This window comes from Mustelus asterias, chromosome 25 (genome assembly GCF_964213995.1).
Source record: "Mustelus asterias chromosome 25, sMusAst1.hap1.1, whole genome shotgun sequence".
In the NCBI taxonomy this organism is placed as follows: domain Eukaryota; kingdom Metazoa; phylum Chordata; class Chondrichthyes; order Carcharhiniformes; family Triakidae; genus Mustelus; species Mustelus asterias.
In genome coordinates this window covers 44,012,435-44,037,360 of record NC_135825.1, presented here as the reverse complement: position 1 = coordinate 44,037,360, position 24,926 = coordinate 44,012,435, and the positions used below count along the sequence as shown (strand labels likewise).

Genomic DNA, 24,926 nt, shown 5'->3' with positions numbered 1-24,926 from the left:
CCTACAGCAAAGCCAGAGTCTGTACAAAGTCTCTGTGAGCCCAGTGTTTGGGGAACATCCTCAAATCAGCTCACAGCAACATTCCCAAACCACATTCCTGAGGAATGGAGAGAAAGAGGGAGGTTTCCTTGACCAAAAATGACCCCACTTGGGAGGAAATCGTGTGTCCGAGAGCTGCCAATCTGATTGGCTGATAGCTTTCCATTCCCAGCAGCTGCAGGAATGCAGGAGGAGGCCTGAGTCTATCCCAGCCCACTGGAGGCCAAGATAAGGTCAAGGGATTCAAAGAGAGGGAGGGAAGACCTTGGGACGGATGGGGGTGTGAAAAGGGGGTGATGATGGTCTGGTTTGGGAAGGGGAGGCCCAGAACCACTGCACATTAAGGTGGAGGTTTGTAGAGGGGGGCGGCACCCAACTTCAGAAGGGGGCTCACGATGTAGCCTCCCCCACCCCCTCCCCGCAACCCTTCCCGCTTGAGACACAAGTCCGTTGATTTACAGGCTTTTCCCTGTCCGACTATAAATTGTGGCTGGGGGGGAAATGATGCAACAATTGGCCCCCCAAAGGGACAAGGAAAGCCTCCCAGTCAAGGCCTTCCTGTCCTAATGTGGAATCACTGCATAGTCAGGACAAACCCCGAGGGAATCCCATTCCTTTAATTTCACACTCCTCCCTCCCCCTGCCTAAAATCCCGTTGGTGGAGGAAGGTAAAATTCCACCTATAGAACAAGATGCAAGCCCAGGTTCTGACCTAAAGTGGTTGAACTCTGTCCAGTAGGCTGGAGAATGCTGAGACATTGGACTAGCTGCTGTTCCTCGGAGCTTGCGTTAAGCTTCGTTCAAACATTTCCGCTGGCCGAGGACAGGGAGGTCAGAGTGGGAGTGAGGTGGAGAATTAGAATGACAAGCTAGCTGGAAACCCAGGGCCATGACTGTGGATTGAGCTAATCGACCAGCCAGTCTGCACTGTGGACGAGAAGGTCACATGGTGATCACACTAATCTAAATACTGTAGCTCTGAGACCAGATTGGACACTGGGAATTCTGTGCTGATATCACCACCAATCCTGCCCACAAGGCACAATGTGGAGATGCCGGCGTTGGACTGGGGTAAACACAGTAAGAGTTTTAACAACACCAGGTTAAAGTCCAACAGGTTTATTTGGTAGCAAATGCCATTAGCTTTCGGAGCGCTGCTCCTTCATCAGATGGAGTGGATATCTGCTCTCAAACAGGTCTCTGTATGCCCTGTTTGAGAGCAGATATCCACTCCATCCACTCCATCTGACGAAGGAGCAGCGCTCCGAAAGCTAACCCCGTTGGATTTTAACCTGGTGTTAAAACTCTTACTGTCACAAGGCAGGAGCACGATGGGATATTCTCCATTTGCCTGGATGAACAAAGCAGCTCCATTTCAATGAAACATAGAAACATAGAAACCCTACAGTGCAGAAGGAGGCCATTCGGCCCATCGAGTCTGCACCGACCACAATCCCACCCAGGCCCTACCCCCACATATTTTTACCCGCTAATTCCTCTAACCTACACATCCCAGGACTCTAAGGGGCAATTTTTTTTTTTTTTTTAAACCTGGCCAATCAACCTAACCCGCACATCTTTGGACTGTGGGAGGAAACCGGAGCACCCGGAGGAAACCCACGCAGACACGAGGAGAATGTGCAAACTCCACACAGACAGTGACCCGAGCCGGGAATCGAACCCGGGACCCTGGAGCTGTGAAGCAGCAGTGCTAACCACTGTGCTACTGTGCCGCCCAATGATACCCTTTCAACAAACACACACTCCCTCCACCACTAACACACAGAGGCAGCAATATGTACCTATGTAAGGTGTTGGTTACAGTTGGTTAGAAGTCTTTATTGTCACATGCAGGTTAGCTGTAAGTCTTAATGGACTCTTCAAGCTATTTACAAATATAGAGTAAAGCTCGGAGCTGTCTCCGTGCTGCTGATACAGGCAGGTCTGTCCAATGATAGACTGTCCCGGGGTGTGTGCGGGTCATATACTCCCTTCCATCACTCTGTTCCACATTAACCCTATGTGTACTGGACTCTTGCTGTACATGTAGCATCTATAAGATGCACTGCAGCAACTCACCAAGGCTCCTCAGACAGCACCTTCCAAACCTGTGGCAGTTGCCATCGAGAGGGACAAAGGCAGCAGATACATGGGAACGTCAACAGCATAGCGTCATCAGAGGGAGGTCATACCTACAAATCTGACTGAATTTTTCGAGGTGATCGGGTGTGTCGATGAGGGTAATGCCGTTTATATGGATTTCAGCAAAGCCTTTGACAAGGTTTCACATGAGAGACTGATAAAGAAGGTAAATTCACATGGGATCCAGGATAACCTGGCAAGTTAAATCCAAAACTGGCTGAGTGTAGGAGACAGAGGGTGGTGGTAGAAGGCTGTTTGTGTGACTGGATGCCAGTGTCCAGCAGCGTAACACATGTCCCTTCTTGTTCATGATATATATAAACTACATAGGTGGGGGGAGGAAAGAGGATGAGAATTAAGTTTGCGGATGACACGAAGATTGGCGGATGGGGTAATAGTGGGGAAGAAGTTCTCAGGCTGCAGGAAGATATAAACGGGGTTGGTCAGATGGGCAGATCAGTGGCAGATGGAATTTAACCCTGAAAAGTGTGAGGTGATGCACTTTAGAAGGTATAACAAGACAAGGGAATATTCAGTGAATGGCAGGACACTCGGAAGCTCAGAGGAACAGAGGGATCTGGGCTGCTTTTCCACAGATCCCTGAAGGAGGCAGGACAGGTTAATAGGGTAATTAAGAAGGCATACGGGACACTTGCCTTTATCAATTGTGTCATAGATTATAAGAGCTGGGAGGTTATGTTGGGATTGTACAAAACTTTGGTTAGGCCACAGCTGGAGTACTGTGTGCTGTTCTGGTTGCCTCAGTACTGCACTGTCAGAGGGTCAGTACTGAGGGAGTGCCGCACTGTCAGAGGGTCAGTGCTAAGGGAGTGCCGCACTGTCAGAGGGTCAGTACTGAGGGAGTGCCGCACTGTCAGAGGGTCAGTACTGAGAGAGTGCCGCACTGTCAGAGGGTCGGTACTGAGGGAGTGCCGCACTGTCAGAGGGTCAGTGTTGAGGGAGTGCCGCACTGTCAGAGGGTCAGTACTGAGGGAGTGCCGCACTGTCAGAGGGTCAGTGCTGAGGGAGTGCCGCACTGTCAGAGGGTCAGTACTGAGGGAGTGCCGCACTGTAAGAGGGTCAGTGCTGAGGGAGTGCCGCATGTCAGAGGGTCAGTACTGAGGGAGTGCCGCACTGTCAGAGGGTCAGTGCTGAGGGAGTGCCGCACTGTCAGAGGGTCAGTACAGACGGAGCACTGCATTGTCAGAGGGTCAGTACTGACGGAGTGCCGCACTGTCAGAGGGTCAGTACTGAGGGAGTGCCGCACTGTCAGAGGGTCAGTACTGAGGGAGAGCCGCACCGTCAGAGGGTCAGTACTGAGGGAGTGCCGCACTGTCAGAGGGTCAGTACTGCGGGAGTGCCGCACTGTCAGAGGGTCAGTACTGAGGGAGTGCCGCACTGTCAGAGGGTCAGTACTGAGGGAGTGCCGCACTGTCAGAGGGTCAGTACTGAGGGAGTGCTGCACTGTCAGAGGGTCAGTACTGCGGGAGTGCCGCACTGTCAGAGGGTCAGTGCTGAGGGAGTGCCGCACTGTCAGAGGGTCAGTACTGCGGGAGTGCCGCACTGTCAGAGGGTCAGTACTGCGGGAGTGCCGCACTGTCAGAGGGTCAGTACTGAGAGAGTGCTGCACCGTCAGAGGGTCAGTACTGAGGGAGTGCCGCACTGTCAGAGGGTCAGTACTGAGGGAGTGCCGCACTGTCAGAGGGTCAGTACTGAGGGAGTGCTGCACTGTCAGAGGGTCAGTGTTGAGGGAGTGCCGCACTGTCAGAGGGTCAGTGCTGAGGGAGTGCCGCACTGTCAGAGGGTCAGTACTGCGGGAGTGCCGCACTGTCAGAGGGTCAGTACTGCGGGAGTGCCGCACTGTCAGAGGGTCAGTACTGCGGGAGTGCCGCACTGTCAGAGGGTCAGTGCTGAGGGAGTGCCGCACTGTCAGAGGGTCAGTACTGCGGGAGTGCCGCACTGTCAGAGGGTCAGTACTGCGGGAGTGCCGCACTGTCAGAGGGTCAGTACTGCGGGAGTGCCGCACTGTCAGAGGTGCCTTCATTTGTGTGAGATATTAAGCTGGGCTCCGGTCCTGGTCCCAGCAAATATCAAACCCAAAACCACCATCATTAAAACAGATAATCTAAACGATATCACATTGATGCTCATGTGTAACATCTCAACAGTGAATACAGTGAAGTAGCTAAAGGTGCTACACAAAGGCTACACTAAAACTTGTTCTGTTGCTGAATGGATCATTTAGTGGAAGATGCTGCCACCTGCAGTCCAGGTCAGGTAATGATCACAGAGCTCTGTCCTTCCCCCCCCCCCCCCCCCCCACTCCACCCTCACCCTCCCCCGCACCCTACCCCACACCCTCCCCCCAGACCCTCCCCCAACCCCACCCCCCAAATCTTCCCCCCACTCTCCCCAAACCCTCTCACACCACTCCTCTCAATCTCCCCCCATATCCACCCTCCACACCCTCCCCCAGTGTTGGGGATTCAGTTCCAGTGCCAGTGTTGGGGATTCATTCCCAGTGCCAGTGTTGGGGATTCAGTCCCAGTGCCAGTGTTAGGGATTCAGTTCCAGTGCTAGTGTTGGGGATTCAGTTCCAGTGCCAGTGTTGGGGATTCAGTTCCAGTGCCAGTGTTGGGGATTCAGTCCCAGTGCCAGTGTTGGGGATTCAGTCCCAGTGCCAGTGTTGAGGATTCAGTCCCAGTGCCAGTGTTGGGGATTCAGTCCCAGTGCCAGTGTTGGGGGTTCAGTTCCAGTGCCAGTGTTGGGGATTCAGTTCCAGTGCCAGTGTTGGGGGTTCAGTTCCAGTGCCAGTGTTGGGGATTCAGTCCCAGTGCCAGCATCGGGGATTCAGTCCCAGTGCCAGTGTTGGAGATTCAGTTCCAGTGCCAGTGTTGGGGATTCAGATCCAGTGCCAGTGTTGGGGGTTCAGTTCCAGTGCCAGTGTTGGGGATTCAGTTCCAGTGCCAGCATCGGGGATTCAGTCCCAGTGCCAGTGTTGGAGATTCAGTTCCAGTGCCAGTGTTGGGGATTCAGATCCAGTGCCAGTGCTGAGGAACAGGCTCTACCTATCCCAGGGTGTTGATATCAGTGATGCCATCCTGCATTGCATTGACTGCTGACAGTTGAACGGGGTTCTGCTCACTGAGGTTGAGTGATCTCCACACAAACCACTTTTGGTCAGTCCTGGAATTAAAAGGAGCAATTAATCAGAATCTACAAAGAGAAGTTGGAAAGGTGTGGATCAGAATGTCCATTCCCAGTGTTCTCATTTACCTTCACTGTAAATCTCGCTCCTCTTCTCTGACATTCTGGGCTGTGGTTTCACAGGTTAAAATCTGGGAAGTGTCAGGAGGCACTTTGAGACATCACAGCTTTTACCTAAACCCACCCTACTATTACCATCAAGCCAGGGATCAACCCTGGTTCAATGGAACGTGCAGGAGGGCCTGCCAGGAGCAGCACCTAAAAACAGGACTATTTGCATACCAAACGGCATAAACAGCAAGTGATACAGCGAAGTGATCCCACAACCAGGGCGGCACGGTAGCCCAGTGGTTAGCACTGCTGCTTCACAGCTCCAGGGTCCCGGGTTCGATTCCCGGCTCGGGTCACTGTCTGTGTGGAGTTTGCACATTCTCCTCGTGTCTGCGTGGGTTTCCTCCGGGCGCTCCGGTTTCCTCCCACAGTCCAAAGATGTGCGGGTTAGGTTGATTGGCCAGGTTAAAAATTGCCCCTTAGAGTCCTGAGATGCGTAGGTTAGAGGGATTAGCGGGTAAATATGTGGGGGTAGGGCCTGGGTGGGATTGTGGTCGGTGCAGACTCGATGGGCCGAATGGCCTCCTTCTGCACTGTAGGGTTTCTATGATTCTATGAACCAAGGATCAGATCCAAACTCTGCAGGCCTGCCACATCCAGCCGTGAATGGTGGTGGACAATTAAGCAGCACGGCACGGTAGCACAGTGGTTAGCACTGCTGCTTCACAGCTCCAGGGACCTGGGTTCGAATCCCGGCTTGGGTCGCTGTCTGTGCGGAGTTTGCACATTCTCCTCGTGTCTGCATGGGTTTCCTCCGGGTGTTCCGGTTTCCTCCCACAGTCCAAAGATGTGCGGGTTAGGTTGATTGGCCATTCTAAATTGCCCCTTAGTGTCCCGGGATGTATAGGTTAGAGGGATTAGTGGGTAAATATGTAGGGATATGTGGATAGGGCCTGGGTGGAATTGTGGTTGGTGCAGACTCGATGGGCCGAATGTCCTCTTTCTGCACTGTAGGATTCTATGATTCTATGAGCTCAGTAGAGGAGAAGGCATCACAAATATCCCCATCCTCAATGATGGAGGAGCCCAGTGCTTCAGTGCAAAAGATAAGGCTGAAGCATTCACAGCAATCTTCAGCCAGAAATGCAGAGTGGATGATCCATCTCGGCCTCTTCCAGGAGTGCCCAGCATCTCAGATGCCAGTCTCCAGCCAATTCGGTTCACTCCATGTGAAATTGTTATGAAGCGGAGGTTGATCTCCACCCTGAGAGCTAACAACAAAACCCCCAAAGAGGAATATCTCGCCTTATAATCTGTTAAAGTGAGTGTGAAGTGGGACGATCTGCTCTTCAGCAACTTTTAGTGGTTAAATCAAAATAACTCCCTGACACTCTCTCTCTAAAATCAACAAATAACACTTTATTTATCTAACTAGCAGTCAATCGGTTAATTAAACCCAATAAAACATGATTCTAATGGAATGCTGTTCAGATACATACAATTCCTACTTATTAACCAAAAAATAGGATTTTAGTCACTCTCTAAATTACAACCAGGTTTTGTGTGTTCTGGAACCTTCTGGGCCTTCTCTGTTGATTCTCCTGTCTGGACTTATTTTTTGCTATCTTTGGTACCTTCGCTATCGAGATGGTGTTTTCTCTTAAGACATAAATAAAGCTAAGAGCTGAACTAAGAGCTGTTACTCTGGCAGTTGCTCTCTGCTTTTGTCCCACTGCCTCCTTCTTTCTACCTGTGATGATGTATCAATATCCCCCACAAGAGGATTGGACCTAGGTTGCCAAAACTGTCAGATTTAAATTTAATAGGTTCTTGGTATCCAAGTAATAGAAATCATAGAAACCCTACAGTACAGAAAGAGGCCATTCGGCCCATCGAGTCTGCACCGACCACAATCCCACCCAGGCCCTACCCCCATATCCCTACATATTTTACCTGCTGATCCCTCTAATCTATGCATCCCAGGACACTAAGGGGCAATTTTAACCTGGCCAATCAACCTAACCCGCACATCTTTGGACTGTGGGAGGAAACCGGAGCACCCGGAGGAAACCCTGTCTAAAAGTGTCTAATTCAAATTGATTGGTTAAATTCAAAAACAGCTTGTTGTCTTGGTAACACTGCTGCCTGGCCTCTCGACACAAATGTTTCATTTTGGGCTCTCCTTGCACCTGTACCATTTTAAATCTCTAAGCACAGAAAAAGCACCATCTGTTAACAGGACCACGCAATGCTGTCCCTTCCAGCATTTTACAATCTTACAAACACCAAATTCTAACTTTCTAATCTCCCAATCTACAATTACTCTACTCAACTACACAACAATATCAGGAAACGGCTGAAGGCTCTGGATACTGCAAAGGCAATAGGCCCTGATAACGTTCCGGCAATAGACTGAAGACTTGTGCTCCAGAACCTGTTGCTCCCCTAGCCAAGCTCTTCCAGTACAGTTACAACACTGACATCTACTGATATCTACCTGGCAATGTGCCCAGGTATGTCCTGTACACAAAAAGCAGGACAAATCCAAACCGGCCAATTACCGCCCCATCAGTCTACTCTCGATCATCAGTAAAGTGATGGAAGGGGTCATCAACAGTGCTATCAAGCAGCACCTGCTCAGCAATAACCTGCTCAGTGACGCACAGTTTGGGTTTCGCCAGGGTCACTCAGCTCCTGACCTCATTACAGCCTTGGTTCAAACAGGGACAAAAGAGCTGAATTCCAGAGGTGAGGTGAGAGTGACAACCCTTGACATCAAGGCTGCATTCGACCCGAGTGTGGCATCACAGAGCCCTAGCAAAACTGGAATCAATGGGTATCGGAGGGCAAACTCTCTGCTGGTTGGGGTCATATCTGGCACATAGGAAGATGGTTGTGGTAATTGGAGGTCTGTCCCAGGACATCGCTGCTTTTTCTCAAAGGATTGTGAATCTGTGGAATTCGCTACCTCAAAGTGCGGTGGATGCTGGGACAGTGAGTAAATTGAAGGAGAACTTAGATAGATTTTTAATTGGTAAGGGGTTGAAAGGTTATGGGGAGAAGGCAGGAAAATGGGAATGGGGATCATATCAGCCATGGTTGAATGGTAGAGCAGACTCAATGGGCCGAGTGGTCTAATTCTGCTCCTATATCTTATGAACTTATGAGTCCCTCAGGGTGGTGTCCTAGGCCCAACCATCTTCAACTGCTTCGTCAATGACCTTCCTCGTCATAAGGTCAGAAGTGGGGAAGTTCGCCGATGATTGTACAATGTTCAGCACCACTCACGACTCCTCAGAGTGCAGTCCATGTTCAAATGCAGCAAGATCTGGACAATATCCAGGCTGGCCATGTAGCAAGTAACATTCACGCCACACAAATGCCAAGCAATGACCATCTCTGACAAGAAAGAATCTAACCATCTCCCTTTGACATTCAATGGCATTACTATCGCTGAATACCCCACTATCAACATGCAGGGTGGCGGGTGGGAGGGGGGGGGGTGGTGGGGGTGGGGGGGTTACCATTAACCAGAAAGTGAACTGGACCAGCCATTTAAATACTGTGGCTACACAAGCAGGTCAGAGGCTGGGAATACTGCGGTGAGTAACTCACCTCCTGACTCTCCAAAGCCTGTCCACCATCTACAAGGCACAAGGCAGGAGTGCGATGGAATACTCTCCACTTGTCTGGATGGGTGCAGCTCCGACAAGGCTCGCCACCATCCAGGACAAAGCAGCCCGCTTCACTGATACCCCTTCCACAAACATCCACTCCCACCAGCACCGACGCTCAGTAGCAGCAGTGTGTACCATCTACAAGATGCACTGAAGCAATTTGCCAACCATCCTTGGGCAGCACCTTCCAAACCCACGACCATCTAGAAGGACAAGGGCAGCAGATGCAAGGGAACACCACCCTCTGGACATTCCCCTCCAAGCCACCCACCACCTTGGCATGGGGGGAGTGGGGGGGAGCGGCGAGGAGGGTCTTTGAACTTATCTTTTGGAAGGTTCCCTCATTCAGACTATGGTTCAGAGGGGGTGTGATCCGTGGGTTTTGGAAAAGTTGCTCTGACTCCATGAAAACTGTGGAAGCCAGGGCATGTCTGACCTCGAAATGGAGCTGGCCAGACCGGGAGTGCAGGGTGTGGCTTGCCACATGAACCAGCCCACACCCTGAACAGGAGCCACTCCCAAAAATCGGAACTCCTGGATGTGATCAGGAATCCCCGATTCGGTTCCCAGCCACCATTTTTAAAGCAAACCCGACTGGTTAAAAATTCAGCCACCGTCATGCCATGATTGAGGGAAGAGAGGGGTCTGTATCTGCGTTCTTGTGTTCAAATCTGTCCATGGCCTTGCCCCTCCCTATCTCTATAATCTCCTCTAGCCTCACAAACCTCGGATATCTCTGCATTCCTCTCGTTCCAGCCTGTGGAACATCCTCAATTTTAATCTCTCCAACATTGCTGTCTGTGCCTTCAGTTCCCCTGGGTCCAAAGCTCTGGAACTCTCACCCTAAATCTCTCCGTCTCTCGACCTCACTTTCCCCCTTTAGCGACACTCCTAATGACCTGCCACTTTGACCAGTTTCTGGGCCAGCTTTCCCCCATCTCTTGCTGTGTGGTTCGGTGCTGACTTACTAACCGATCGGTGATTCTGCCAACCGCATTGGGACATTTGACCACTTCAAAGATGCTGAATAAATGCAGGATGTTTGTTCAAAGCATCGTGAACTTACAATAAGGTCACTGATAGAAATTGTAGCACAGTTTCTCCTGCCCCATCCCAAAACCCCCGCCCAAACCCCCACCCAAACCCCCGCCCAAACCCCCGCCCAAACACCCACCCAAACCCCCGTGCAAAACTGCAACCAAACCCCCAACACCCCCCCACCCCCAAAACCCCCACCCCCAACCAAACCCCACCAAAACCCCCACAAACGCTCCCACCCAAACGTCCCCGGCACTGCACCCCCTGTGCTCACTGTTGGGTGGTTGTTCCTGAGCTCTTTCGGCTCACTCACCGTTTATATCTCCAGAAACAAGCAGCCATCAGGCAGAGTGGCAGCAACAGGCAGAGGATGATTGTGATGACGGTGATGGTAATGGTGCCAGGCGGATGCTGCCAGTCTGTGTCTGTAAGATCCTGGTGTGGGTCGGCTGGATGGAGAAGGAATCGGAGCAGATAAAGACCGGTGGGTGCAGCACGGAATCAGACTGTCTACAATTCAGCAAAGAAGCAGAGAGTTTATCCGAATCAGCTTCAGAAACCCTGTCAGCATCTCAATCCATCCGGCTAAAGCCTCCCCTAATCCCTGTGTGCAGAGAGCGGGGGGTAGGGACAGTGCTGAGGGAGAGAGACAGAGTGTTCACCTCAACAAAGTAGCTCAGGGAATGGAGGCTGGAATAAATAATCCGGGATCAACCCTCACCTCTCGCTCCCTCTCGCTTCCTCTCTTTGCCTCTCGATCCCTCTCCTTCCCTCTCTCTCGCTGCCTCTCGATCCCTCTCCTTCCCTCCCTCTCACTGCCTCTCGATCCCTCTCCTTCCCTCCCTCTCACTGCCTCTCGATCCCTCTCCTTCCCTCCCTCTCACTGCCTCTCAATCCCTCTCCTTCCCTCCCTTTCGGTGCCTGTCGATCCCTCTCCTTCCCTCCCTCTCACTGCCTCTCAATCCCTCTCCTTCCCTCTCTTTCGGTGCCTCTCGATCCCTCTGCTTCCCTCCCTCTCACTGCCTCTCAATCCCTCTCCTTCCCTCTCTGTCGCTGCCTCTTGCTGCCTGTCGATCCCTCCCTCTCGCTGCCTGCTGCTTCCTCTCGATCCCTCTCCTTCCCTCCCTCTCACTGCCTCTCGCTGCCTCTTGCTCCCTCTCGCTTAAGAACATAAAAACATAAGAAATAGGAGCAGGAGTAGGCCATCTAGCCCCTCGAGCCTGCCCCGCCATTCAATAAGATCATGGCTGATCTGAAGTGGATCAGTTCCACTTACCCGCCTGATCCCTATAACCCCTAATTCCCTTACCGATCAGGAATCCATCTATCCGTGATTTAAACATATTCAACGAGGTAGCCTCCACCACTTCAGTGGGCAGAGAATTCCAGAGATTCACCACCCTCTGAGAGAAGTTCCTCCTCAACTGTCCTAAACTGACCCCCCTTTAGCTTCCTCTCACTGCCTCTTGCTCTCTCACACTCCCACTCGCTCCATCTTGCTATCCCAATAGAAATGGCCACACACAGAATGACAGATCAGATAGAGAAACTGCATTTTGAACTAACCAATGTGTAACTCAGTGAGGTAAAGGTTGGTGGATGATGTTGTTTTGTATAATACCTTCCCTACCTGCTCTGGTGGTGAATGGTTCCGACCATTGGCTGGACAGAATGAGGCTCCCATCATTCATTAACACATAGCGTCCCCTGAGAGAGACAGAACAACAGCTCCAGTTATTATTTCAGAATGAGCCATTGAGAAAGACGTACAGGCAGTGGACGGAATGTGGCATTGTGGATGAGAATAGTGTGGGTTATAATGAGGAGCCCCGGGGAGGTGTCTGAGCGGCACGGTAGCACAGTGGTTAGCACTGCTGCTTCACAGCTCCAGGGTCCCGGGTTCGATTCCTGGCTCGGGTCACTGTCTGTGTGGAGTTTGCACATTCTCCTCGTGTCTGCGTGGGTTTCCTCCGGGTGCTCCGGTTTCCTCCCACAGTCCAAAGATGTGTGGGTTAGGTTGATTGGCCATGCTAAAATTACCCTTAGTGTCCTGAGATGCATAGGTTAGAGGGATTAGTGGGTAAATATGTAGGGATATGGGGGTAGGACCTGGGCGGGATTGTGGTTGGTGCAGACTCGATGGGCTGAATGGCCTCTTTCTGTGCTGTAGGGTTTCTAAGATTTCTAAAGCTGGCAGTGTTACTGCCGGGGAGTTAGTGTCTTGTTTAACAGACTGCGTGTTCTGAATAGGACACCCTGAATAAGCAGTCTGGACTGAGAGGGTAAATGGGTACAAATTGTTTTGTATTTGGCCATTTTTTGGGGGTTTAAAACACGAGCAAGGTAGATCAGTTTCGAGTGACAATCTAGGCAGGCACTGGGTTCACTAAAGGAGGCCTGATTTTGTAGGCCTCCCAGGTGGACAGTTGAAACAGGCATTAGGCCCCCTTGAGCACATTAATGCCTGTTCTAAGATTTATTTTCAAAATTAATCACTGATATTTGGATGCCGGGAAAATCCCACTGAGTGTTCTTCAGCGGCCTCCTGGGTTTAGCAACAAGAGAGGGTTAATGAACCATGGGGAGTCAGGGGGGAGAGAAACGCTCTCCCTGGCTCCACACGAACCTTGGTGACCTTGCCAATCGCCCTCAATCCTGGGACTCACTCGTGGGTAGTGGCCCAACATTGAAGCTTACTTTGCTGGCCAGCTGCCTGAGGACATACAGCAGGTATCTGTGCTTTGTTGAACAAGGCCTTGGGCCTAATTTTGATCAGGCCTCGGGCCTACCTGTCCTGGTTCAGGGATTGTTACCGGCGCTCAGGCCGTGTCAGCTGGTTGGTGCCGCGCAGTTTCTGCACCAATGATTTTTTTCTGGTGACATGTTTTTGACTTCCATTGCTGCTTTGTTGGCCATGCACGGAGCACTAGGTTACATCAATATCATCGGTAAAAGAAATATTAGTGGGGGAGAATTAAATTGACTAACCCCAGGAAGTGGGCCTGTAGATCACGGTACAGAACTAGCCCTCACCCACTCATTGCGATGCTGGCAACAGATTAAATTTCAAATGATTTTGCCGTGCTGTGCTTTACACGTCTGCAGGAACCTGATCTCAAGATTCCAGTCAAAGGGGAGGTGCATTGTGTAAGATGTTTTCAGAAGGCGATCTGGGCTTTGATCAGTGGCTGAGCGTGGAGAGGGGGTGTGCGCACCGAGGCTTTCAGACAGCGCACGGGATGGTGCATAAGGTGGAAAAATGTAATTATCCCAATCCATTCCCACACCCGTAACCTCAGGGCAGGGAATTTGTAACATTCCCATTAGTTGCTGTTAAGAGAAAATAAACTCTTATCACATTCAAAGTCTTCAAATATTACTCAGCATTCTAACTTTGTAACTGTACCAAAAAAGGCCATCTGTCTAAATGGTTAGCAGAAAAGATGCAGGAAGTTTGGACTTTTATTTTTTGCTGACTCATCATCATCATCATCATGCTCTATTCCATGCGGTTTTTATGGGATCTGGGCATTGTTGGCGAGGCCCAGCATTTGTTGCCCATCCCTAATTGCCCTTGAGAAGGTGCTGGTGAGCTGCCTCATGACACATTGCAGTCCCTGTGGTGTAGGTACATGCACCATGTTATTAGGGAGGGTGTCCCAAGATTTTGACCCAGTGACATTGAAGGAATGGTGATATATTCCCAATTCAGGATAGTGAGTGGCTTGGAGGGAAATCTCCAAGTGGTGGAGTTCCCAGGTATCTGCTGCCCTTGCCCTTCTAGGTGGTAGCAGTCACCGGTTTGGAAGTTGCTGCCTAAGGAACCTTGGTGAGTTCCTGCAGCGCACCTTGTAAATGGTAGACACTGCTGTCTCTGTTCATCGGTGGTAAGGGAGTGAATACTTGTGGAAGGGGTTGAAATCAAGTGGGTTGCTATGTCTTGGATGGTGTTGAGCTTCTTGAGTGTTGTTGGAGCTGTACTCATCCAGGCAAGTGGAGTATATTCCATCACTCTCCTGACTTGTGCCTTGTAGATGGTGGACAGGCTTTGGGGAGCCAGGAGGTGAGTTACTCACCACAGGATTCCTAGCCTTTAACCTGTCCTGATACCTACAGTATTTATATAGCTAGTCCAGTTCAGTTTCTGGTCAGTGATAATCCCCAGGATGTTGATGGTGGGGTGATTCAGTGATGATAATGCCATTGAATGTCATGGGGACATGGTTAGCTCCTCTCTTGTAGATGGTCAGTGCCTGGCACTTGTGTGGCACAAATGTTACTTGCCACTCATCAGCCCAAGCCTGGATATTGTCCAGGCCTTGCAGCATATGGACATTGACAATGTTTATACACATGTATGCTTTTATCTGTAAATAAATCTGACCACTGGATTTAGCCTGTACACTGTGTGGTCATATGCTACCTGTGAGTGGGCATTCGCAGTTAGCAATATACTATGATCATAGTTAACACAACTGGGGTTACAGCAACCCCCCCCCCCCGCAAGCTCTGCACAGAACATTTTTATAGATTAGAATTGGTCTGCTTTGGGTGTTAGCTGTAGGAACAAGGGAAATGTGGCTGTTCTCAAAGTTCCCAGGTCTGGGAACTAAAACACTGCTGTTGGTGGTCTTGTGGTGCAGTGGGTAACTTCGCTACCTCTGAGCCAAAAGCTCCGGGTTCAAGCCCCATTTCAGGACTTGATGTCCACAGGTGGTGTGTACATGGTGCAACTAAACAGATTGATAGTCAACCTAGAAATCCTTCTAGTACACCAATGGCAGGCAGTAAGCATGGGAGAGTCTCCTGGTTAACCAGAACTGTGCGGTAGATTCGGCACAACACCCTCCCCACGTTAAAATACTCCACGTACAAGGCCTCGCCACAAGCTCCTTGGCAAGTGTCAATGCCTTGTACCTTTAAGGGACTGAGTCCCTGTGTTTTAATTTGTTTTTGATTACTGAAAGGAGTAAACATGGGGATGGCTGGGACACTGGAGTGTTGGAGTAGTGCTGGCTGTGAAATAAGTCAATAAACTCCCTCCAGCAAAGAAATCTGCTGTGTCTTAGTGGATCCAGTTCATAGCAAATAGCCTCCCTGTTTGAAGTGGTAGAGAGAGAGGAAGTCCTTGCTGTGAAGGTGGATATTATTGAGGATGGGCTTGGTATAGCAGTGATGATCTGTACGACACAACAATGTGGCTAAGCTCACTGTCCCTCCCACACACCAGTAATGGTGGAGCGGCTGCACTCCGGCACTGAGGCTGGCTTTCGGGATTGTCAGTCCCGTTGTGCCTCCTGGAAGCAGCCCTTTCCCAGGACGTCCTCCGGGGGGTGAACTGACAATCCTCCATGCCCACCTGTAAGTTGTGTTGCTGCGGAGTGGTCCATTACACATCTGAACGGGGGGGCACGTTTCCTCAGAGCCAATCTGGAATATTCCAAAGTCCCTGATTGGGTTTTTTCTTGGTGGGGGGTGGTAGCACTCATTAACCGGGAGGTGGCGGTCAGCTATGTACGGTCCCCAGCGACCCCCGTCCGTGTATCCATAGGAGGCATTCTGGCCAATGGGCACCGGGTCGGAGGACAAATTTAAAATGGCTGAAAGAAATAAAGAGGAAATACATCAGTGAATATCTCGGGGTGGCTGGGGGAGGGAGCAGAGCGGTGTAGGAGAGACGCCAGCATGTGATCTAGACACTTACACCCACAGCAGCACTGTCGGGATGCAACGCTGAGGGGCGCTGCGCTGAGGGGGCGCTGCACTGAGGGGGCGCTGCACTGAGAGGGCGCTGCACTGAGAGGGAGCTGCACTGAGGGGGCGCAGCACTGAGAGGATGCAATGCTGAGGGGCGCTGCGCTGAGGGGGCGCTGCACTGAGGGGGTGCTGCACTGAGGGGGTGCTGCACTGAGGGGGCGCTGCACTGAGGGGGCGCTGCACTGAGGGGGCGCTGCACTGAGGGGGCGCTGCACTGAGGGGGCGCTGCACTGAGGGGGCGCTGCACTGAGGGGGCGCTGCACTGAGGGGGCGCTGCACTGAGGGGGCGCTGCACTGAGGGGGCGCTGCACTGAGGGGGCGCTGCACTGAGGGGGCGCTGCACTGAGGGGGCGCTGCACTGAGGGGGCGCTGCACTGAGGGGGCGCTGCACTGAGGGGGCGCTGTACTGGGGCGCTGCACTGAGGGGGCGCTGCACTGAGGGGGTGCTGCACTGAGGGGGCGCTGCACTGAGGGGGCGCTGCACTGAGGGGGCGCTGCACTGAGGGGGCGCTGCACTGTCAGATGTGCCACTGAAGAAGCTCAGTCAACATGTACACCTCAACCAGCAACTCTGAACTCCGGTCATCATCACATTGCTGCTTGTGGGATCTTGCTATGCTCAAATTGACTGCTCCGCTTTCTATAGAGGGAAAGTGACGACAATTCAAAGACTATTTCCTCGGGTGGATGGAACAAGGGGGCATAACTATAGAATTCGTGGTGGGAGATACAGGAAGGATATCAGAGGTAGGTTCTTTACGCAGAGAGTGGTTGGGGTGTGGAATGGACTGCCTGCAGTGATAGTGGAGTCAGACACTTTAGGAACAATTAAGCGGTTATTGGATAGGCACATGGAGCACACCAGAATGATAGGGAGTGGGATAGCTTGATCTTGGTTTCAGATAAAGCTCGGCACAACATCGTGGGCCGAAGGGCCTGTTCTGTGCTGTACTGTTCTATGTTCTAATTTACAAAAGACTTTATCGCTCAGAACAAGACCAGGGTGTCAGGCTGGACTTTGTAACCTTCTCACTCACTGGGCTGTGCATAGTCATCCAGGGAATGGGGTGGGTGGATGGGGAGGGTCCCTCTCCCTCTATCCTGATATTTCCCAGTATTCTCCGTCAGTGGGAGGGAGTTTCCCAGTCAACAGCAGTGGGAGGTACGGAGCAGCTGTGATTGGATGGTGATTTCTGGATTCACTCCTTCCCTTTTACCCACGCCCTCAAGGCCCTGAGAAAGGCCGGACTCCCTACTGCCCATCGGGGCAGCTATCCCTGGGTTTAGGCCCTCGTGTGGGATAGCTTCTGGAGGTTAATATGGCCCAGCTTCTGGAGGTTAATATGTACAGGGACTGGCTGTGTAAAATCTTTATACTGTGGGAGTTTCAGTATGATGTCAAACTGGGAGAAGGTCAGAGGAAGCACACCTCCTCCTGATTGGCTTCATGGATGGCGTGCCTGAAGGATTAGACTCTGCGCTAGATTTATATCACCGCAGCGAGGAGTGGGAGTTGGGAAAATTCCCAGCTCGGCATGCCCGCCTGGAGAGTGTTTGGAAAGACAGGAGGTCACTGTGGGCCAATGGCCGTGGAGACTGCCAGTGAACCGGGACAGAGTTCAGAGGCAGCCAGAGGGGTTACCTGGTATGGGGTGGGCTGTTTAATAAACCCACCTTAGAGCGGTGGGACTTCATCCAAATTAAAATAAAATCACATAGAACCTCAATCCCTCACCCTCACACCGGCCCTGACCCATTCATGCTGTGGCCTTATGTCCCACCAACCCAAGGTATGCCCTCCCCCACCATGGCCCCTCATGCCCCCATGTCAAGGTATGCTCCCACCCTCCGCCTATGGTCCCTCATGGCCCTTGCCAATGTAAGGGACTCCCATATTCATTCATTCACTATACACTCTATTGAACCAATAATCCCTATAATGACTAGAATATATAAACAATTTTTTAAAAAGGCATTGTGTAAAAAATGTTTTTTAAGCGTCATTCATTGATAACTTTTTTGCTTCCTAAAAAAACTCCCTTTTACTACAGCCCAATAAAAGTGTCAATCATCCAGACCTTTTACAGCATTAATTGCTGAAACTACAAGCACTTCAAATCAGTACACAGAGTCATACAGCGATGGATTACTCGGCTCCCAGCCACTGACGCTTGGTTGAGAATCCAGAAATCCATTGGTCTTTGAAACAACTGAGCTCCAGGAAAACATTGCTTGATTGACAGCTCTGACTTTTGATCCATGCTGCCAATTTCATAACTTTTATTTACACACGATAACAAGGTTTCAGCTATTGATAATTCAAAGGATCTGGATGATTGACAATTTTATTGGGCTGTAGTAAAACGTTTATCTTTTAAGAAAGTAGAAAGTTATCAATGAATGCCTGTTTTTTAGAAGTTTTCTTTACATATCCAACAGTCACTATAGGGTTCATTGGTTCTATGCAGTGTATAGGGGGTGAAAGGGCATGAGATATGCCATACTTTGGCATGGTGGCATGAGGGACCACAGGGGTTGGGTGAGTGAGTGGGGGAATACCTTGGCATGGGGGGGGGGGGGCGGTGCGGGGGCATGAGGTGTCCCATTGAATTTATCTTTTGGAAGGTTCCCTCATTCAGACTATGGTTCAGAGGAGATGTGATCAGTGGATTTTTGAAAAGTTACTCTGACTCCAAGAAGGCTGTGGACGGGGAGGAGATGCCTGACCTCAAATTGGAGCTGGCCAGGCCGGGAGTGCAGGGTGTGGCTCACCACCTGAACCAGCCCACACCCTGAACAGGCAACCACTCCCAAAAATCGGAACTCCTGGCTGGGATCAGGAATCTCGGATTCGGTTCCTGGCAGCCAACTGGGTGAAAATTCAGCCTCATATATCCACACCACCGTCGTGCTGTTACCGAGATGTGAGGGTTCATACCCGTGCTCTCCGCCACCAGGACATACACCGTGAAGTTCTGGCTTGGCTCCCACCTCAGGTTCTGTGTGATCTGGTCAAACAGGCCACAGGCAGGCAGCTGGAGTAGGAGGGACTTGCTGCGGATACTGCCCGTTACTGTGCCCGCAAGAGCAGGAGTGATCCATAAAGCTGAAACATAGAGACGGGTAATCAGCAATGGGTCCAAGGTGGGCAATCCAACCACCCTTTATAGCATAGCAATCCCCAAACCCATCCCCCCCGACCTTCAACAGAAATACCCCAACCCAAAAAAGATGTTACATTCCTGATAATTCACTTTGATTCGATTTGAGTTATTATTGTCATATGTATTAACATACAGTGAAAAGTATTGTTTATTGTGCACTATACAGACAAAGCATACCGTTCATAGAGAAGGAAACGAGAGAGTGCAGAATGTAATGTAATAGCTAGGTGTAGAGAAAGATCAACTTAATGCAAGGTAAGTCCATTCAAAAGTCTGACAGCAGCAGGGATGAAGCTGTCCTTGAGTCGGTTGGTACATGACCTCTGACTTTAGTATCTTTTTCCCGACGGAAGAAGGTGGAAGAGAGAATGTCCAAGGTGCGTGGGGTCCTTAATTATGCTGGCTGCTTTGCCAAGGCAGTGGGAAGTGTAGGCAGAGTCAATGGATGGGAGGCTGGTTTGCGAGATGGATTGGGCTACATTCACGACCTTTTGTAGTTCCTTGCGGTCTTGGGCAGAGCAGCAGCCAGACCAAGCTGTGACACAACCAGAAAGAATGCTTTCTATGCTGCATCTGTAAAAGCTGGTGAGAGTCGTAGCTGACATGCCAAATTTCCTTAGTCTTCTGAGAAAGCAGAGGCGTTGATGTGCTTTCTTAACTATAGTGTTGGCATGAGGGGACCAGGACAAGTTGTTGGTGATCTGGACACCTAAAAACTAGAAGCTCTCAACCCTTTCTCCTTCGTCCCCGTTGATGTAGACAGGGGCATGTTCTCCTTTACTCTTCCTGAAGTCGATGACAATCTCCTTCGTTTTGTTGACATTGAGGAAGAGATTATTGTTGCCGGACCAGTTCACCAGATTCTCTATCTCATTCCTGTACTCTGTCTCGTCATTGTTTGAGATCCGACCCACTGCGGTGGTGTCGTCAGCAAACTTGAAAATTGAATTGGAGAGGAATTTTGTCACGCAGTCATAGGAGTATAGTAAGGTTCTTACTGAGCTCCATGTAGCTGACATGGCTGAGGTTTAACCCCTCGGCATTGATTAATCGCTTCTATTCCATAACTGATGAAAAGTGTTGAAGATGTCATTACCTTAGACAGTGAGTGCCCTGCGGAGGGGATTGACAGCTACATAAATGGTGAGGTCCATCTGGCTGGAATGCAAAGTGTGTGGATGCCACAGGTGGCATCGCGTGGGCTTTACCATCCAACTCCACCTGACCCTGAGTGTCCTCAATAGAGAGGGCACAGCCTCAGCCAGCCTCATGCCAGAGGCTGGCATGCTGGCTGTAGGACCAGCTGAACAGAGGGGTGAATGTTAGCTTGGGGCCTTGATAAGGGAATGGAAAGCATGGCGCCCGCAATAGCTCCTGAGTTCTATCCATCCCGTTATCTTTGCTTTAGAATCGCCCCTCATTCCCGAGAATTGATGGATCTTCGCCTCAGGTTCCAGCTGGGGTAGTGGGGTTGACTTGACCTCTCCCTGATTGGAGGAATTCCTGGCAGCCGCACCTCCCCAGGTTGGGACTGCTCTCTTTCCGGAGCTAACTCGTTCCAACCTCTCAAATCCCAATAGCTTGCCTTGTCCTTAATGAAACCCAGTGATGTACAGCCTTGGGACATGAATAAAGAGCGACCATCAAAGATATTGACTTGTTATAACAACAACTTGTACTTATAAAGCGCCCACAATATGGGAAATATCTCAAGCTGCTTCACAGAAGTATGAAAGGTTACAATCAGAATCGTTAGCTCTGTGTCTCTCTCCACGGATACTTGCTGTGCTGAATATTTCCAGTAGTTTCAGGGGGTGATTCTCCAATCCTACTATGCTGCTTTTGTAGCTCAGTGGGCCTGGGATTTGAGTGGAGGCCGTTTCGTGGGCTTCCTGCTGGGCGCCACGGCCTCCATGAGTCTCCGAGTGCCAGATTTCCAACGCCGTCAACTCCGCACCAGAAATCGGCGCGGAGCTGCCTAATGTATTCACGATCTAATTTAAATACCATTAGTGGGCCTGGGACTGAAATCTCCAAGCCCGCTAGCCTCTCCCCCACTCCTCACCAGGAGAATTTCACTCCACCGGGGTTTACTATCACTCTCCACTTGCGGGGAGCTGGTGGCCCGACCCTGCTAGAGAGTGAAGGGGAGGCAACTGAGGCCTCCCAGAGAGTTGGGCACTGGGGGGGGGGGGGGGGGGCGTGCCCTCTGGGCATTGCCATGTTGGCAGTGCCAGCTTGGGCCCCTGACACTGCCCATCGGGCATAGAGCACTGCTAAGGGGGCGGGGCCGAATGGGGGGACAATCTGATGGGAGGGCAGGGCCTCTGGGGGGGGGGGGTGCGATCGGTGGGGGTGGGGGGTCCCGCTGTGAATCTGCACTTTGGGCTGAGTGGCAGAGGGAGGGAGGCCAGCGATTGGGGCTGGTCATTGGTTGCCTGCCCGGGACGGCGGGGGGGGGGGGGGGGGGGGGGCAGTGCTGTGGGTGGGGAGGGGGGGGGGTCCTGCGGGGAGGGCGGTGGAGAGATCGGGGCTGTGGAAGGGGACATCGAGGCAGGCTGCGGACGGGGGGGTGGGGGGGGGGGGGGGCAGTCAAGACTGGCCTGGTCATGTTCGGGGGGCCAGCAATTGGAGTGTGGAGGAGTTGGAAAGCCAGTAATGAGGGGGTCGCGGGGCTGGCCAGCAATCAGGACGCGGGCAGACAGGGGCCACTGTGCATTCGCTGATCTTTGCGCTGACAGATCGGTGCCTGTGCAGTGACCCGTTCAGTGCTATGCTGCCGGCCTCTCCAGCGGGAATAGGAGCCGCTCCCTGATTTTTGGACTGATTCACGCTCGTGCACTCAGCAGTGCAGGGAGTGTGGGAGATTCATTTTGAAAATCCCGCTGAAAGAAACAGCGGGATTTACTCCAGTTTTTATGCAAATTTAACAGTTATTTTGGGAGAATCTTTCTGTCTTTAGTTCAGTCTCAGCATATTTTATTTGTGCATCTTTGGGTGTGATTATGAGATGAAATTTGACACTGTGTCATAGCCTATAGAGGAGCAGATGGTGAAAAGCTTGGTCAAAGAGGTGAGGGGGAAGTGGGAGAGAGGCAGGCAGGTTGAGGTGGGGGATTCCAGAGCTTTAGGGTCCAGGCAGCTGAAGGCCCTCCCCCCCCAGCCCCAACCCCCTCCCCACCGTGGAGGCGTGGCTAAAATCGGGGATGTACAAGGGGCTGGAAGTGATGCAGGAAACCCAGGAGGGGTGGCTCACTGATGTTCTTTGGGAAGGGAGCCTGTTAGCCACACAGGGGGCTGGCTACACGTTCACTCCAGTCCCACAATACACGCCTGATTCCTCATGCCCCGGGGCACCTGAGGTGCATGCATTGCCAGCTGCATAAATGCTGCATTGCCAGCCTTTCCCACATCCCAAAGACAAGATGCCACGCCCAGAGACAGCGGGCTGATTCTGGGATTGTTGTACCTGCTTCTCCTGTTTGGTGCCGTTGGAGTCGGATAATAATTGGGTTGCCTGGTAACCCTTCCTCCTGACCATTGACAGACGTCACGGTGATGGTGTAGTCCTGGTCTGTCTCCAGGTTTCGCAGGGTGATGAATCTCACACTGGTTACTTTGACTTGTGTCTCTGTGTCAGCCACAATGTAAACCTGGGGAGATAATATGACCTGTTTAAATGCCACTCCCTGCCCACACACTTCCTTTAAGCTCATCTTTGCAATAATGTGGGTGCTTCAGCTGAGGAATAACTCCACATTCCATATTCCTTTGAAAACATCCTGCTATAGAGGGAGTGCAGCAATTCCTGGGATGGCAGGTCTGTCATATGAGGAGAGACTAATTCGGTTAAGATTATATTCACTGGAGTTTTATAAAATTCTAACATGGTTCAATAGGGTAGATTCGGAAAGAATGTTCCTGATGGTGGGGGAGTCCAGAACTAGGGGTCATAGTTTGAGGATAAGGGGTAAATCTTTTAGAACTGAGGTGACGAGAAATTTCTTCACCCAGAGGGTGGTGAATGTGTGGAATCCACAGAAAGTAGTTGAGGCCAAAATGTTGTCTGATTTCAAGAAGAAATTAAATATAGCTCTTGGAGCTAAAGGGATCAAGGGATATGGGAGGAAGGAGGGAATCAGGATATTGAATTTGATGATCAGCCATGATCAGAATGAATGGCGGAGCAGGCTCGAAGGGCCGAATGGCCTCCTCCTGCTTCTAGTTTCTGTGTTTCTATGTTTTGCTCATTCACGGGGATGTGAGCAGTGCTCGATTCTTTTCTGATTGGGAGTTACATTTTCTAAACAGCTCTGCCAAGACTTGAAGTCTGACTCTTTGGATTATTAGACCAGACTTCTCGAGTTACTGATCTGTTAATATCCACTACACCACCGGATTCTGGCTGCTGTGGGCCTTGGAGCGTGATTTCACGCTGACTGCTAATTAATTGAGCTCCGAGAAAGGGGAGGCCGTGGGCTGGCCTTTTTAATGTGCTCTCTCAGGGGGGTCAGTCACTGCGGAACTGTCTCAGGGAGCTGCAGACCTGTACAAAATAAATTGTGATGGAAAGTCTGTATGAATAGTGTCTGGGTGGTACATTCAAACACAAACCTCAGGCCCCAGACATCTTTATTAATTTGATTTCAGCCCAGACAGTTCAATCTGCCCTGGATCGACAGATCAAACACAAACCTTTTTAACGATCCCAGAACACAAACCAGCTACCCCTAACCCCAGTGGAACAAATCCAGTTCCAACCACAGATTCCACTGTACGAAAATAAAAGTGACAGTTCTACAAACAAACTAGAAGTAGCTTAATTTGCTCGGCGAATGAATGCCAAGAAACAGACTTTAATTGGGAACTCTGACAGTGCTGAGCTTTTCCTGGCGTGTGTTTCACACAGGCTGGCCGTTAATTAGCCAGCCAGCGTCAAAGTATGTCCCAAGGCTGACCATGGTCTGAATTGAATTTTGCGCCCTTCCAGGCTCGCCAAGGCCCTGGAGAATTCAGGCCACTGGCTCACACGGCACTGTACTGCGCTGCTGGTTAGGGGGGTGATGTGAGGGGAGCTCTGTTAGTCAGTATTTAATGTAAATGTATCACACTTACCCGATATTTAATCAATCGGCTGGCAGCTGCAGCGGGTAAAGTCCAGCTAACAAATACAGTGCCAGCTTCCACCTCCATTGCTTTCAGCCCCACAGGAGTGGGCAGGGAGTCCCCATGAAATTCTACATTCACACAGAACAGTCAGACATCATTAGCTGAGCTGGAGAACATCAATCTAAACAGGGCGGCTGCAGCATGGGGTTAGTGTTACTGGACAAGTCAAATCCCAGAGTGAAACCTGCCTTGAAACACCTTAACTTTGTTTTCAGAAACTGTGCAGGAAAGTTACTGAACATATTCACAGGAGTCTGATGTTGAACTTTTAATACAAAAAATAAAATATTTATTTAACCCAGAAAAACAAACTATAGCGTAGACAAGAAGGTTGGAAATATCTCAGTACAAACACAATACAATGCCTCAAATTCACATGATTCCTTTACCCCAGCAATATCATTGCAGACACATAAACCAGTGAAGAGTTACCACTAGCTTGCCACACAAAGGCTTCTCATTTGGGACTGGTACAATTGCAAACAATTCTCTTGCAGTGAAATCCTGAGCATTCACTTGATGCTTTTCAGCCACCTCGTATCTCTCCCGAGATACCCAAAAACTGTGCTCTAAGCTCAATCTTCCAGTAACACCTCTTCTAAACTCATCACTTTACTGAGTTTGAGATATGACTGTTCATTCAACAACTATCCCAATGGCCGTGTCATTGTTTCTTCACAGT

The 24,926-nt window shown here is 50.8% G+C and overlaps 1 protein-coding gene across 4 annotated transcripts in view; it reads right to left on the bottom strand.

Moving 5' to 3' along the window:
- Positions 1-4,659: 4,659 nt before the first annotated feature.
- LOC144511928 (uncharacterized) overlaps positions 4,660-24,926 on the bottom strand; it is a 48,078-nt gene continuing 27,811 nt past the window's right edge. For all 4 annotated transcript variants that reach the window (XM_078242395.1, XM_078242397.1, XM_078242396.1 and 1 more), the window contains 7 exons: positions 24,191-24,312; positions 22,545-22,728; positions 18,850-19,017; positions 15,514-15,754; positions 11,785-11,861; positions 10,468-10,603; positions 4,660-5,367 (listed from right to left, as the gene is read on the bottom strand). In XM_078242395.1, the coding sequence (XP_078098521.1) occupies positions 5,250-5,367; positions 10,468-10,603; positions 11,785-11,861; positions 15,514-15,754; positions 18,850-19,017; positions 22,545-22,728; positions 24,191-24,312 (1,046 nt within the window). In that variant the 3' untranslated portion in view covers positions 4,660-5,249. The remainder of the gene's footprint in view (positions 5,368-10,467; positions 10,604-11,784; positions 11,862-15,513; positions 15,755-18,849; positions 19,018-22,544; positions 22,729-24,190; positions 24,313-24,926) is intronic.